Raw genomic sequence first — 12,958 nt, forward strand, 5'->3', positions numbered from 1 at the left:
AAGTGTAATTAATCTAGTTCACTTTATGATTAGTTATAGCTGGATAAAAGTTTCAGCCATGGAAGAAAGATGGCCGTCGGGGGAAAGAGCTGTGACGTCAGTTTGGGAGAGACACGAAGGCGAAAACAACGGACCCCGAATGCAATATCGATCCATTCTGAGATTACGGACCTTCTCTGCGTGGGGGAATGCGTTTAATCACAGCATTGCGACCGCAGGGAGGGTACGGAAAAGGGGATGGATGAAGAGAAGAGGCGTGGGGTCTCAGGCCCTTGGCTGAGTGAAGGGAAGCCAGATAAAAGACATAATGGAAGCGACCGAGTTTCTGGAGGGATTTTTCTTTTTTTGACCGGGGGAAAGAACGAGTAGCGTGATTAGGATGGTAGAGCGGTAGTAGCTACGCAGTTTGGTTGTTATATACCATACGTCTGCTACATGCAGTTCAAAAGCGAGATTCTCTCTTTCTACTCCTCAAAAATTGCCATTTTATTTTCTGTTAGCGGAATTATCATTTCTTTACAAACTAATTTAATAATTTAATTTATTACCTTCGCATTACTTTAATAAGTTTATCCAGTCGAATGTTTATTATAGTGTAAAAATCATCTAGAATTTCTAAGCATCTTAATGTACTCGATACCATTTTGTACGATATTTTATTAAGAATATCGAAACTAAGCTTGACCTAATTTTTCCTTAGAAATAAAAAGTATCTTTTCCACCTTCTTCGGTGAGTGTTTTCCAGAAAACCGTAAGCAAACATGGAAACTCGTGCTATTTTATATGCCGTTGCATACTCTCTACACACATTAATAAGACCTTATAAAGTTTGAAAAGAAAATTAGTTTCTTTGATACACACTCTTCTTTATTATAAAGAAAAGAAAAAATACAGAAAAAGTACTTTATTTTCAAAATCCAGATGTCTTTGAGAATGTTTTCTGACGATGGAGCGATAAATTCTAGAAGACGTGAGAAAGAAGAAGCATTTCGATAGTGAGGGATGCCCCGAAGAACATACAATCCTTCTCCAACTCTCTCGGGATTTGATATAACTGGACAGCACATTTCTTTTCTCTGTTCAAAAGATTCCAGAAATACAAAAAAGTTTGCAGGAATTATCAAAATCTTGTCATTCGTTGGCGAATAACATTTCTTTCCAACTCTGGTATCAATGTAAACAGTTAAGACAATGTTTCGACAAACAAACACAAGACTACACGTACAAGCAAGAATTTCAATTGTAGCAAAGAAAATAAATGCACACACCTAACTAAATTGAAGATTCATCAGATTTTCTCCTAGTTAAATTGACGGCAAAGTCTTATAAAGAAAATCTACACTTTTGTTTCTTAGCTTCATCTTTTTATGTGGGAGGTCTTTCAACACAGAGATGCTGACTTAGGCACGTTTTGGGTTCCACAATCCAGAAGGGTGCTGATCGTGTTGTCTAGTCACGTGACTAAGGTCAGGCAGGTACAGGCAGATGAAGTGTTCATTAGAAGGCATAGTTCATGCTTATTACATTTTATATTCTTATTTATTTACCATCTACTTTCACGTTAAACACGATTAACATAATTCTCTACTAATTGCCGTATAAAATAATTTAATAAAATCAACATTATTGTTAAGTAATTACGATTAGCTTAATAAAATATTTTTTAAATTCAAACTTTTAAATTAAGTAATACGATTCGACAATTTTTGAAATACGTCATCGCCTATTATCCAATGAGACCGTTTCAAATTGAAAAGGCCAAATATAATAAAAATACTTTATAATTTTCTCATCGGAGAATGTTACGATCCGAAAAGATTAAATTAGAAAATTATTGAATAATATTAGAAGTTAATTTAACATAATTTAAGACTTTAATATTATTAAATAAATCCAATAAGTATATTTTGTTAAAATTTCGATAACATTTATTAACGAAATACTAATTTTTTCAATTAATTTGGAAATAAAGTTTATTAAAAAATCATTTAAAAAAATCTACTATTTTTAATCGAGGCGAAAATCATATTATTTTTTTTGAAATTTATAAACGTAATTGAGATTTACCGGTATTTAAAAACGTGAAAAAAAAATAATAAAAGCAAAGAAATACTTTCTTAAAACACTTCGAGATGGCGCTATTCGAAAAGAATGTTGCTTTTGTAAATTCAACAGTTTGTTTATTATTATTATTGTTATTATTATTATTATTTATTAAACGGAACCAACGGATAAGGGCAAATTTTTCATCGGATCCATTTTAAGCTAATAATATTTATATACGAAAGGCGAAGATAAATAGGCATTTGTATTACGTATTAATTCTTTGCAAGGTTATTATAATATAAATTTTACGTATAAAACGTAATATATTATAAGTTATAAGTAGTATGGCGATATTTTTTTAAACGAAGTGAATGAATTTATAAATTTACTATTTTTGTAAAAGGAGATTAAATGAAACTAATTCAAATTTCCTTCTCCGACAATGGAAACGAGGCCGATGTGCAGGAAATGACGTCATAAGTTCGATCTCTTAGAAACAGACGACACACAAATCGCTCACATTTCTGCTGCTACGGTAACCTTAAGTAGGAGAGGATGCATTTGCAGGCGTTGGATTTCCTCGACGTAAAGGGTCAGCAACGTTGCCATCGCTTCAGATGCGATCCAGATCAATACATTTACCCCCAAGGTAGGCTGTCCAGCAAACGGAACCATCTAAGACCAAGAGACGGACGATGTTTCTAAGGTGCGCGCGCAACCGTAAAGAGGATTGAGAAAGACAAGACGACGGGCTACGTATCGAAAGACGCAGGCGCACCACCTGCCGAGTGAAAGTAGCAAAGCAGAAAAAAAAATATATTTAGCGAAAAAAATTTAACTCATCTTTTATTTTCGTCTACGAAATCGACTGATGAGTGTGAGTGTGTGAGGAAGAAGAAGAAGAAGAAGCTACGACATACGTTTCGATTTTATACATTTGATATTTTTTAAAGGCGAACGAGCAGCCGGTTTAGTTAGAATCGGCACGGCAGCGGCAACGTTGTTGGATATTTTCGTCTGTCAATATTCCATTTCCCCCGTGGACTTGGGTACGGGACCGACGACCCTGCATACCACGACCCTAACCGCCTGCTGTCAGACCAGCCCGGTGTGTGTGTGTGTGCATGCTGGTATGTTTCTGTGCGAGCTGTAGATGGAAGAGGGGGTGGCTCGGCTGTAGCCAGTTAGCTAGCTGGCAGTCGGGCTTCGAACTACCGACTGTGAAGGCGGTCGACATCTTTGAGCGGCATTCTGGCCAATTTTTGGCGGGAATTCTGCATCGTATGACGTTTTTATCTTTACATCATGGCTCGTCTTTAGTACATCCCATGTCTTTCGAAGCATAACGCTTTAATATTTCTACCGGGCAGAATTATAGAACTCAATAGTTTGTTTTTCTGCATTTCGTCATGTTGGCCTGGTACGGAGGTGAGTAAAATTCATTTATTCTATATCTTCTTAAACGATCGACGTATTGCTTAGCCTTGTCTTCTTTGCGCAACCACGTGGGTGACTAAGACAAATGATGAATCCGCTGACGTATATACTTTCGTTTAAAAAAACAAAAAAACCTCCCCCTATTATATTCGTCAAATTTATTAAGAAACCTTTAACTTTCATTTAACGTCGTTACGTTACGTCCAACTAACACCTATCGACGCCGGTGATAATTATTAATGCGGAATTTACCAGGGATCGAGGGGGGTTTAATAATATAATTCCTCTTCCTTCCCGACAGACACAGAATTTAATACTCGAAATATTATATTATCGTTCAGGTAAGGTTAAGATAGAATATTAAATTTCGACTCGAGTGCTTTTCAGTTAACTGTACGTGTAGAATAGGGCTGTGAAGTGATAAGGGCCCGTCTGGTACAATGAACCTAGGCTCATATCGTGCATACACCCCTGCGTACTTACAATGGTCGGCCCTATTTCCTCAAAAAAATGGGGCTACATAGGGGCCCGTGTTTCCAGGAAAAATGCAAACCGATGTCGAATAAATTTCTTATTTCAAAACAATCAAACGAAAAAAATCACTTGTTTCTATATATTTACCTCGCGGGTTTCGTTCTAGACGAACAAAGCTTAGGTTCTGTTAGGCACACGCATTATATAGATCTTTACCTACGCTTTTGTGTGATATACGTACGGTACATAAGTGTTTAATATTAATAAAAATTATTTACGTAAATAAATTTTATCGATAACGTAGATTACGAGTTCTTAATTGGTTAATCGAGTAATTACTTACACCATAGAATTAAACGAAATCAAATTAATCTGGCGTGAAGTCAGCAATTCGAATTTCTTCGCCATTTCGAATTGTGACGTCACTTCACATTGAAAATTCCCGTGATTCCTTGTGAAGAGATACACTTTTATCAAGTTTTTAAGTGGGGGAAGGCGATTTGTTTTTATCGATTTTTTCCCTCCCCTTATCAGAATTTTAGAAATTAAATATAGAACTTATAAAACCGGGGGGTGAGAGAGGAGACAGATGGAATGATTTTTCCGGACTTGCATAAAAGACGAGGAGTTTTTGTTTCGAAAAAATCTCATCTAACAGTTTATCAGCTATTGTAAAAATCGTTCTTTTAGTCTGTTTAAAAAATCATTAACATAAGAAAGCCATTATAAAAATTAACTAGAGGATGCCCGGAAGAAGAGAGCGGAGAAAAATCCAAAATTTCAAATCGTCAAACAACTGTTTTCGTTAATAGAAAATATAAAAACTTTTACCAATTAATTGCCTAAAAGCAGATAAGTTATAAAATATTTTCGTTTAGCCCAATTTTTACGTAATGGACTTTTTTTTACGAGTTATTAATGTATTTAAACCCGACGTCAGTTCGTAGTCGATTGCGTAAGATGATTTATATTCGGTATCTGCGAGGTTGGGAACCATTTTCTCCCGTACGACCCTTTAGAAAACTTTCGGGACGAGGATTTTACCATTTAGAAACGTGCCGGTGTGTGTACATACGTATATAAAAAAAGTACAAGCGACCCATATTTTCGTGTGGAAAATCGGCCAAGTGAGAAAACGTATGCTTGGCCAATTCTGTTAATTGAAGGAAAATCCACTAAACGTATCAAAATCCAGCTATAAATGTGTTTATTAACAAGTAAAATCGACAATATTATATAAGTTATACGCGTGTGTGTGTATGTACAGTATATATAAAGGAAGGTCTGCGCGAAACAGTTCGATAATTCGAAAACGTTTCAACTCGGATTTAGTTTTCGGAGGGGGGGAGAAGAAAAATGTTGATTCAAAAATTCCTTTCAATTGACAACAGCAAGAAATACACGTTGAATGGAAGAAAAACGTAAAGCGAAGTTTAAATGGCATTACGACTAATTCTCTTCCCTTTAAATATTCTTTATTGATCGTCCGGTAAGAGCGAAGAGAGCGCCTCCACACGAGGGAAAACTAGTGTACGTGTTACGCATGCGCTGGACGAAATTTCAAATTTCCTTCGCTCCGGTCGGATGCACGATACGCGAGAACAGGAGTTTGGTGATTAGCTGGAGCGGACTGCAAGTTCGGGTACGGCTTCGCGGAGATCTTGTCTCTATGGCAACGTTTCTCTTCAGTATTCCCTTCCCTCCCTTTCGAGCTGAATAAGAGGAGTGGCTTTGGTATTTACCTATCCCGGGCAGAATGGGGCCACCGTGTGGGTAGAACATGGGTCAGATCGATGGGTAGCATGACCAGTAGAGGCGAGCGCGACTCATAGTAGCTTCGCCTCCATTTTCCCGTCTTTCGTAAGGCGCCTGCAAATCCCCACCCCCATCACCGTAACCGGCGTTTTCTTCCGTTTTTAAAGAATTTTTAAGGAAACCCGTTCGGTGCCGGGCGTTAAATTAGGAGGAGGCCAACGGCGAAAGAGAAATAAATAAATAAATTGGCATTTAAATTTCAATAGAAAGTCTTCAAATAGTAGCTTGCCAAATTGACCATTAGCCGACAAACAGAAAACACTTTTCTGCCCTCCGCCCCCCGGAGAGAAATAGATCGACGCCAGTCGTCATGGCAACCGTGGACGTAGCGTACAAGAGTGGCTAGAGAAGCAAAAGGTTGTACAGGTTGATGGAGTCCTTAGTACCCGGGCTTTCTGTAGAAAGAGATGCTGAAAGCTTTAGATCCATCTACAGTTCCAAGATGAGATTCGATTCTTTCCATTACAAGAAATGAAAACGTTTTCGCCATCCCTACATTCCTCCTGTACTTTTACCCCCCTCTTGCCGTTTTTCTCTCTTTTTTTTTTTCTTTTTATATTTAATATCGCATAGTTTACGTAAGTCGGAATAGAAAGATATTTAGTTGGCTGCTGGGCAGTCGGCCATTTTGTCGCAGTGACGCTATAACTCTGGCCACTAGCAGACCTCTGGACCGACCTGAAAGGTCACGTCACCATCCGACCACGTGACCGACGCTATAGTTTCCTATTGGTTACAACAATATCCGCACGTGACCCCATCGATTTTCGTTGTCACGAGGCATCAAAATGCCTATTCAACCCTTTGGAACTGAAATTCTCCACCGACGTAGAATACGGATTAAAATCTACCCGGCGGAAACCGTGGCGAATTACCCCACTTTTTACATTTTATTTTTTTTTTATTTTTGTTTTTTCCGACGGTGACATTTGTTATTTACGCCCTCGATTCGTTACGGTCGCTTCTCCTCGCCCGTTTAACAATCGACGACGATCGATAAAAGTTTTGCGATTTTTTCGAATAAAAAAAAATCCAGAGAAAGAGCGGCATAATAAGTCTAATTTGACGAATTTTACAGGGATTGAAGCGCGCCGTTTCAAATTCGAATTACGATCGAACTTCGATCGCGCCCGACACGCATCCTTCCGGTCGTGACGTCGTCGGGGGGGCGTCCCGGTCCCGGAAGCCCGAGACTGTCGGGCCGTCGGCCAGGACACCGCAACGCGCGAGGAACGTTTCGCCATTGGTCCTCGTCGAAACCTTTGTCGGCCGCTCTCTTCACGAATCACCATAAACATAGTTATAACTTCTAAACAACAACAAATGAAATTCATGCCAAGGTTAGAGCGTTGACCGCCATCGATTACTTCTGCCTGTTTTACAGTCACAACTTCATTTACTTTCTAACCTACTTCATTACGTGATAGATCGGTCGAAAGAGGCATTTTTTTTTTACATTTTCTCTTCCGACTAAAAGGCAAAAAAACCCGAAAGGAATTGCGCCACAACTATCAATCTCCTTCGACCAAATTTTATAATTCGTAAACTTACTTCCTGATATGACGTCACGTGAAACAACCCGTCGATGACGCCATACGTGACGTCACGCGCGTTTTGAGAATTTTTAAATTTGTCGCTCCCCTTCTTTCTATTTAAAAAAATCGCGCGCGCATATATATATATATATACGTATTTGCAAATTTAAACGTTTTTAATCCGAGTTTAAGTAAGAGAATAAAAGTAAATTTTGTGTAAATATTTGAGTAGAAAATTTCATTTTTTTTTTTTTTTTAGTCGAAGGAAGCGGTTAAAATGTAAAAGGAGGAAAGGCGAGGTGGAGAGTTGGCTTTTTATTTTTAGAATTCTTTAAGGATTTTAGCCGAGTCGACTGGAGAAACACGACTAGACTGACCGACGGAGTCGGTCCCCCTCGAACGACGGATTTAAGGATTAGACGGGGCACGCCAGACTCGGACCTTCGACGTACGTGGACGGTCGGGTAGGAAGAAAAATTGATTCCTCGTCCTTAGTCGGTTGTGACAGAACACGCCTTTGCCCCGCGGGTTCCGAAGTCGCCATAGCAACCTACGTCGGGCCGGTCCATCGATTTCCACCCCCGCCGTTGTCATAGGAACCAAGTTGGGTCCCTTCGTCATCCCTAGACTAATAGGCGAACCTAATTGAAACCCGGGAGCCGTGGCCTGTCACACGCGACGTTCCCCCCCTCGTCGACCCCCTTTAAGGATGGCCGACGACCGAAAATGGCTTCGTCTGACAAGATTGGATAGAATATCGTCTGCCCGGTTGAAATTCGAAGACGTTCTATTCTCTAAAACTAGAATTCTTTTCCTTTTTTACAGCCAATACAAGCGCGTGCATTCTTTCCAGGTTCTTTAATTCGACTTTGTTAAAAACGTCGTCCGGGTACCCGCTTTGCGCATTGTTCGTTTGTTTACCCGTTCTTAAACTCGGGGCGATTTAGGGTGTATACCTCTACACCCGCCAAATTTCGTGGCAGTTTTCCTTATTTCTACATTCTCGACGCCAAATAGCGCGGAGAGGGCGGCTTTTTTTTTCTCCCGTCTTAAGTAAATTTAATTCTTCGTCGTCGGTCGACCCTTAAAGCCGGGTTCTAAGGTATTTGTAGGGGTTGGGGTTTTTAAAAATACTTTAATTTTCCGCGCGGTTCCTACAGAGGCGTTATATTTTTTTTTCGTCTTTTTCTTTTCTACGTGCCACTTGTCTTAATGTGGCTGTTTATAAGTTGAAAAATGTGTTTTTCGAGAAATTTATTTGGTAAACGAGCTTTCACTTCATCGAAAAGAAATGTGATAGGTAGGCTTAGCAACCAAATCCCATTGCTGGAGGAATTCCCGGATAACCCAAGGGACAACACGCGCCAGTTTCGTAAACATTCTTGGATTCGGTTTGTGATGAGAGAAGCTAAAATGTAATTACAATTGAAATGAACAAAACTTTAATGTTTGCTGTTTAGTACGATAAGTTTCGGAAATTATTCTAATGCAATTTGTAATTTATTAAATCAATTGGAAGATAATCTGTATTGTAAGATTAATAACGATTATGCCAACCGAGTGGCCTTACCCGAACGTAAATGAATGTATCTTGCAAATGAAAATTATCCGATAAACGTTGTTAATTCATTTTTACGTGGACTCTTTCGCTTCGGTCCACGTCACCGGATTGTGACCCTTTTCGACTGTTTGGCCTGGTAATTTGCGCATGTTCAATATTCGACATCTCGATATTGCAAATCTTTGTCAATTCTCTGGTGGAACGCCGATCGGTACTTTCAAATAATCCTTTTAGCCAACCAATTGCCAACTCGAGTCGATTCAAAGCTCGACGCTTCTTTCTTCTTCAAAAGAGATTTCCATTCAATTCGCTTCTCCATGAAAACATCAAAGAATCCAGAAATCTACTTTGCAAACTGGTTGCAGCAAAGACGCCCGAGAAGAAGAAGAATCCGCCACCTCGCCTTCCAGGACCCGCCGACCGCGGTACGGCCCCGGTCGGTCGACCTTTTACCTTTACTCGGCGGGTCCGTGCGGTGAGGGAATTCCCGGAGGCAGAAGAAGAGGAAGGAGAGAGCGAGGAGGGAAAAAATTCACTTACCGCCCCCTTTCCCCTATCCATTGTCTGGAACTGTCTGTCGGCATGCAGATGAACCCTTCCCCCTTCCTAGCAGTGTCACCCGCAGCTGTCGGGCATTGCGTGACTTGATTAACGACCCCGACGTGATGTGACTCGGGGGACACGTTGGCCTCCCTTCTTCCTTCGTCCCTCCCCTTTTGCCCGTCGAGGAAAAATCGAAAATTTTCCTTCGTGCCGGGGACATGTACGAAACACGCGCCTAGATACGTTTTTCTCCCGTCCGCCGCGCCATTTGCCGTATTTCTTAACCCGCCGAAATTATTTACCCGTCGTTCCTCGGCCCGTATTTCGTTTTTGAGCGCGGCAAAAGGCGAATTAAACTTAAATTACCGTTACGTTAATACGGTAATAATGGTAATGGTACGCGATAAATAAAAACCACTTGTTGCGCCATCTGTTGACGATAATACGAACTAAAATGATTAAGGATAATTCGTATTGACTTAACGTATTAAGTTGAATTATGGCCACGGTAATTGGATTATTTCGGATAAATTTATCTTTTAAGATTTTTAGATTAAATTAGAATATGATTAGCGTCTTTTGAAAAATTTATTTATTTATTTTACACTCGAACAATATATTTATTTAATCATTTCAACCTATGTTTGGTTTCGTACCTACTTACGTAACGCCTGCCTATTTCGTACACAGCCACCAGCCCCGATCCAGGAGGTAATCCCGACTTGGCCTATCCTCCCCCCGCTTCGCCTCACTTCAGACCAAATATGCAAAGCCCAGGACCTCCGTATCAAGGTAAGTTTGGTCTCTTTAATTACTTACTTCGGGGTTGGCGGTGTCGTCGTTAATTGACGGTAGCATTCTTTATTTTCTAATTTAAAAATGACATTCTTAAGGTGGATCTCTCTTTCTGGTTTCTTTTTTTTTTAAGACAATAATCTTCTACCCGGGGTTTTGGGTCAGCGGATTTTTTTTCCTTTATCTCCGTGCACCCATTAACGATTTTCCTTAAAGGATAATTTTATCCCGGACTTTCACAAAGGTTTATTGATGGAATGAGTCGCGTTTCCACAAAGAACCATTCTTCCAGAAGATTTAATATAATGGATCGAAACATTTCGTGCACACGTGTTGCACATGCGAAAACTAATTTTTCTATGATAAAATATTTCGTGCCGTACAACTTTCTCCATATTTTCTGCCCGTAACTTTCGTCTCCACTCTTCGTCTCTTAAGCAAAATCCGTAGACGTTCCGATTGGGTTCGAATCCTTACGGTTTTCGGCTAGAACCGCCGAAAATTGTCGTCGGTTGCTGCCGGAACGGGCAATAGACGGAAATAGAAGCTGGCAAATGGAAAAATTAAAGGAGAAAGGAAAGAAAAAAAAAATGCCATTCTGTTTGACCAATGCGTTCAATTCTTATTTCTACAGAAAAACAAATCTTTCTCAATCCTGATCTAATTTATACGGACGTACCCGTTAACGGGAGGTAAAGTTGAATGGCTTCTGCAGGCCACGCGTCTTCTACCACCATTTATAAAGATTAGCGACTCCGATCTCTGTTTGCAACGTTTTCTGTTCCGTTAACGTTCAGATATTTGTCACGATCGTTCTCTCGACCTCGTCTTTCACCTTTTCTAATCAGAAATTTGCAGAATCGCCCCAAACTCTTCCAATATTTTTTTTCCAACGTTTTAACTCCCCGCAAACTGTTGGAATATAAATTCTTTTTTTCCTTTTTTGAATTTTCTCCAATCGCCATTGGACTCTTAAACTACTCTTATTATAAATTCCGTAGTTAAACCGTTGGTATTTACTTTTATTTTTCTTGGAAATTATCCCAGTAATTTAATTAGATAAGTTTCTATTTTTTTTTTTTTAAAATACATAGACACAGAGCTTATCAATTACGAATACGAAAATTTTCATTTATTAAATAGCGTGATTATAATTATTAAACATCGAACAAATTTCTTATCTGGCCATCAAATTCTCGGAAAATTACAGAAACCAGTTTCTGGTAAATGCAAAAAAACGTTTTAAGATTAGCAAAATTATCATTTTGAACGTTTAAATGACCCCCGAACTTCCAAAATTGAAAAAAGAAAAGTGTTTTTAAACGTTGTGTTTACTTTGTTATATGTATAGGCTATATAATACGCGTTTACTGTCGAGATAGGTGGATAAGAAAGTACGCGCTTTAAATGAAATATTTAGAAAAATAGACACCCGAAATCGAATTTTTAATCTCATATTTGGAAAATTTCATTGATAAATCTAGTAAATGAAACATTTTAGCAAGAAATTTTCCCATTATAATGGATCTATTCAGAACTTTTTTCGCCGGAGCCTCCTTTTTTTCTCCGATAACCGTGCGATGTTTTGATATTTAATCCCCTTTTTTTTATTTTACAACGAACGAATTAGTTTTGTTTTTATACAATGAGGAATAATTTATTAAAACGGGTAAAATTCTTTAAGTAGAAAAAGTTATAAAAGACTTTGTATTGATCTTAAGTCTATATAAATCGATTATCGTCGAATATAATAAAACAATTGAGTGTAAATGATAATTAAAAATGTTAGTTGAAAGTTTATTTAATTCCAACTAAAAATTATTATTTTTTTTGTTAATTTGGCCCCTTAAAGTTATTATTTAGAAAGGATTTTATCAAAGGAAGATTTGTATTAATTGAGAATAAAGATGCTAATAGACGACGTTAAAGCATAAAAGTGTTATTTTCGGCCGAGTCGAAAATTCGGTATTCTTGTTGATTTACATCAAACTATGGCAGAATAAAATTCGAGTACGGAGGAACACTCATAAAAGCCCACTTTATATCCTCCATCATTTACTGTCCATCTCTGGATGTGAAGCGCTCTCAAAGTAGCATCCATTATTATAAGATTGATTTGCATTTTCTCAAGAAAGGATTGAATTGCCCGAGGAAAGAATTTGTCTAAAAACCATTCATCTTCTTTGTTAGAGGATTGCTTTTGGTCTAAGTTATTGACAAAAATCATTGATACGATAATTCGGTTTTAAATTGATTCGGAAAAACATTGTTTTCTCCCGTAAGAACGAAACAATGAAATTGTTCGTTGATTGTTGACTTTAGTATTATTTACAAAAATAATTTATATATATATATTTATATGCATTTTTTTCTTTATTCTCGTAGCGTCGTGTTCTTAAAAATGACAGGCAGAAACAAAATATAATAATTTCCACCTCGTTGGCTCGGTTTGCTTTAAGCAAAAATTTAACAACTTACCGTTATCGGGAGTTTTGAAGCTTTGTTTCCCTTTTGGAATTTGCATTCTACGTAATAAGGACTGAATTATTCATATATTTTTCTGTAGCAGATTACGTTCTAGCGTGTACGCTTTTCTTCTTTAATTTGGATAACCCGGGGTAATGATTACGTAATAAACTGATGATAACACCGGGCTATTGATATATTAAATGCTTCTTTCGACTAATTTTATTTTATTTTTATTTTTTTTTTTCTAACTAACTCTCTCTCTCGGGTTATACTTTTAACAAAA

The 12,958-nt window shown here is 38.2% G+C and overlaps 1 protein-coding gene across 4 annotated transcripts in view; it reads left to right on the forward strand.

Annotated features, from left to right (window-relative positions):
* The first annotated feature begins 2,017 nt into the window (after positions 1-2,017).
* The window catches only part of LOC111639710 (mediator of DNA damage checkpoint protein 1-like), a 44,541-nt gene continuing 33,600 nt past the window's right edge, over positions 2,018-12,958 (forward strand). For 3 of the 4 annotated variants that reach the window (XM_023385642.1, XM_023385643.1, XM_023385641.1), the window contains exons 1-2: positions 2,018-3,474; positions 10,102-10,203. In XM_023385642.1, coding sequence (XP_023241410.1) covers positions 3,456-3,474; positions 10,102-10,203 — 121 coding nt within the window. In that variant the 5' untranslated portion in view covers positions 2,018-3,455. Of the gene's footprint in view, positions 3,475-7,566; positions 7,772-10,101; positions 10,204-12,958 lie in introns of all 4 variants that reach the window. The other variant, XM_023385644.1, reaches the window with a different exon arrangement.

This window comes from Centruroides sculpturatus, unplaced genomic scaffold (assembly GCF_000671375.1).
Source record: "Centruroides sculpturatus isolate CEXI.00-Female unplaced genomic scaffold, Cexi_2.0 scaffold1369, whole genome shotgun sequence".
Lineage (NCBI taxonomy): Eukaryota > Metazoa > Arthropoda > Arachnida > Scorpiones > Buthidae > Centruroides > Centruroides sculpturatus.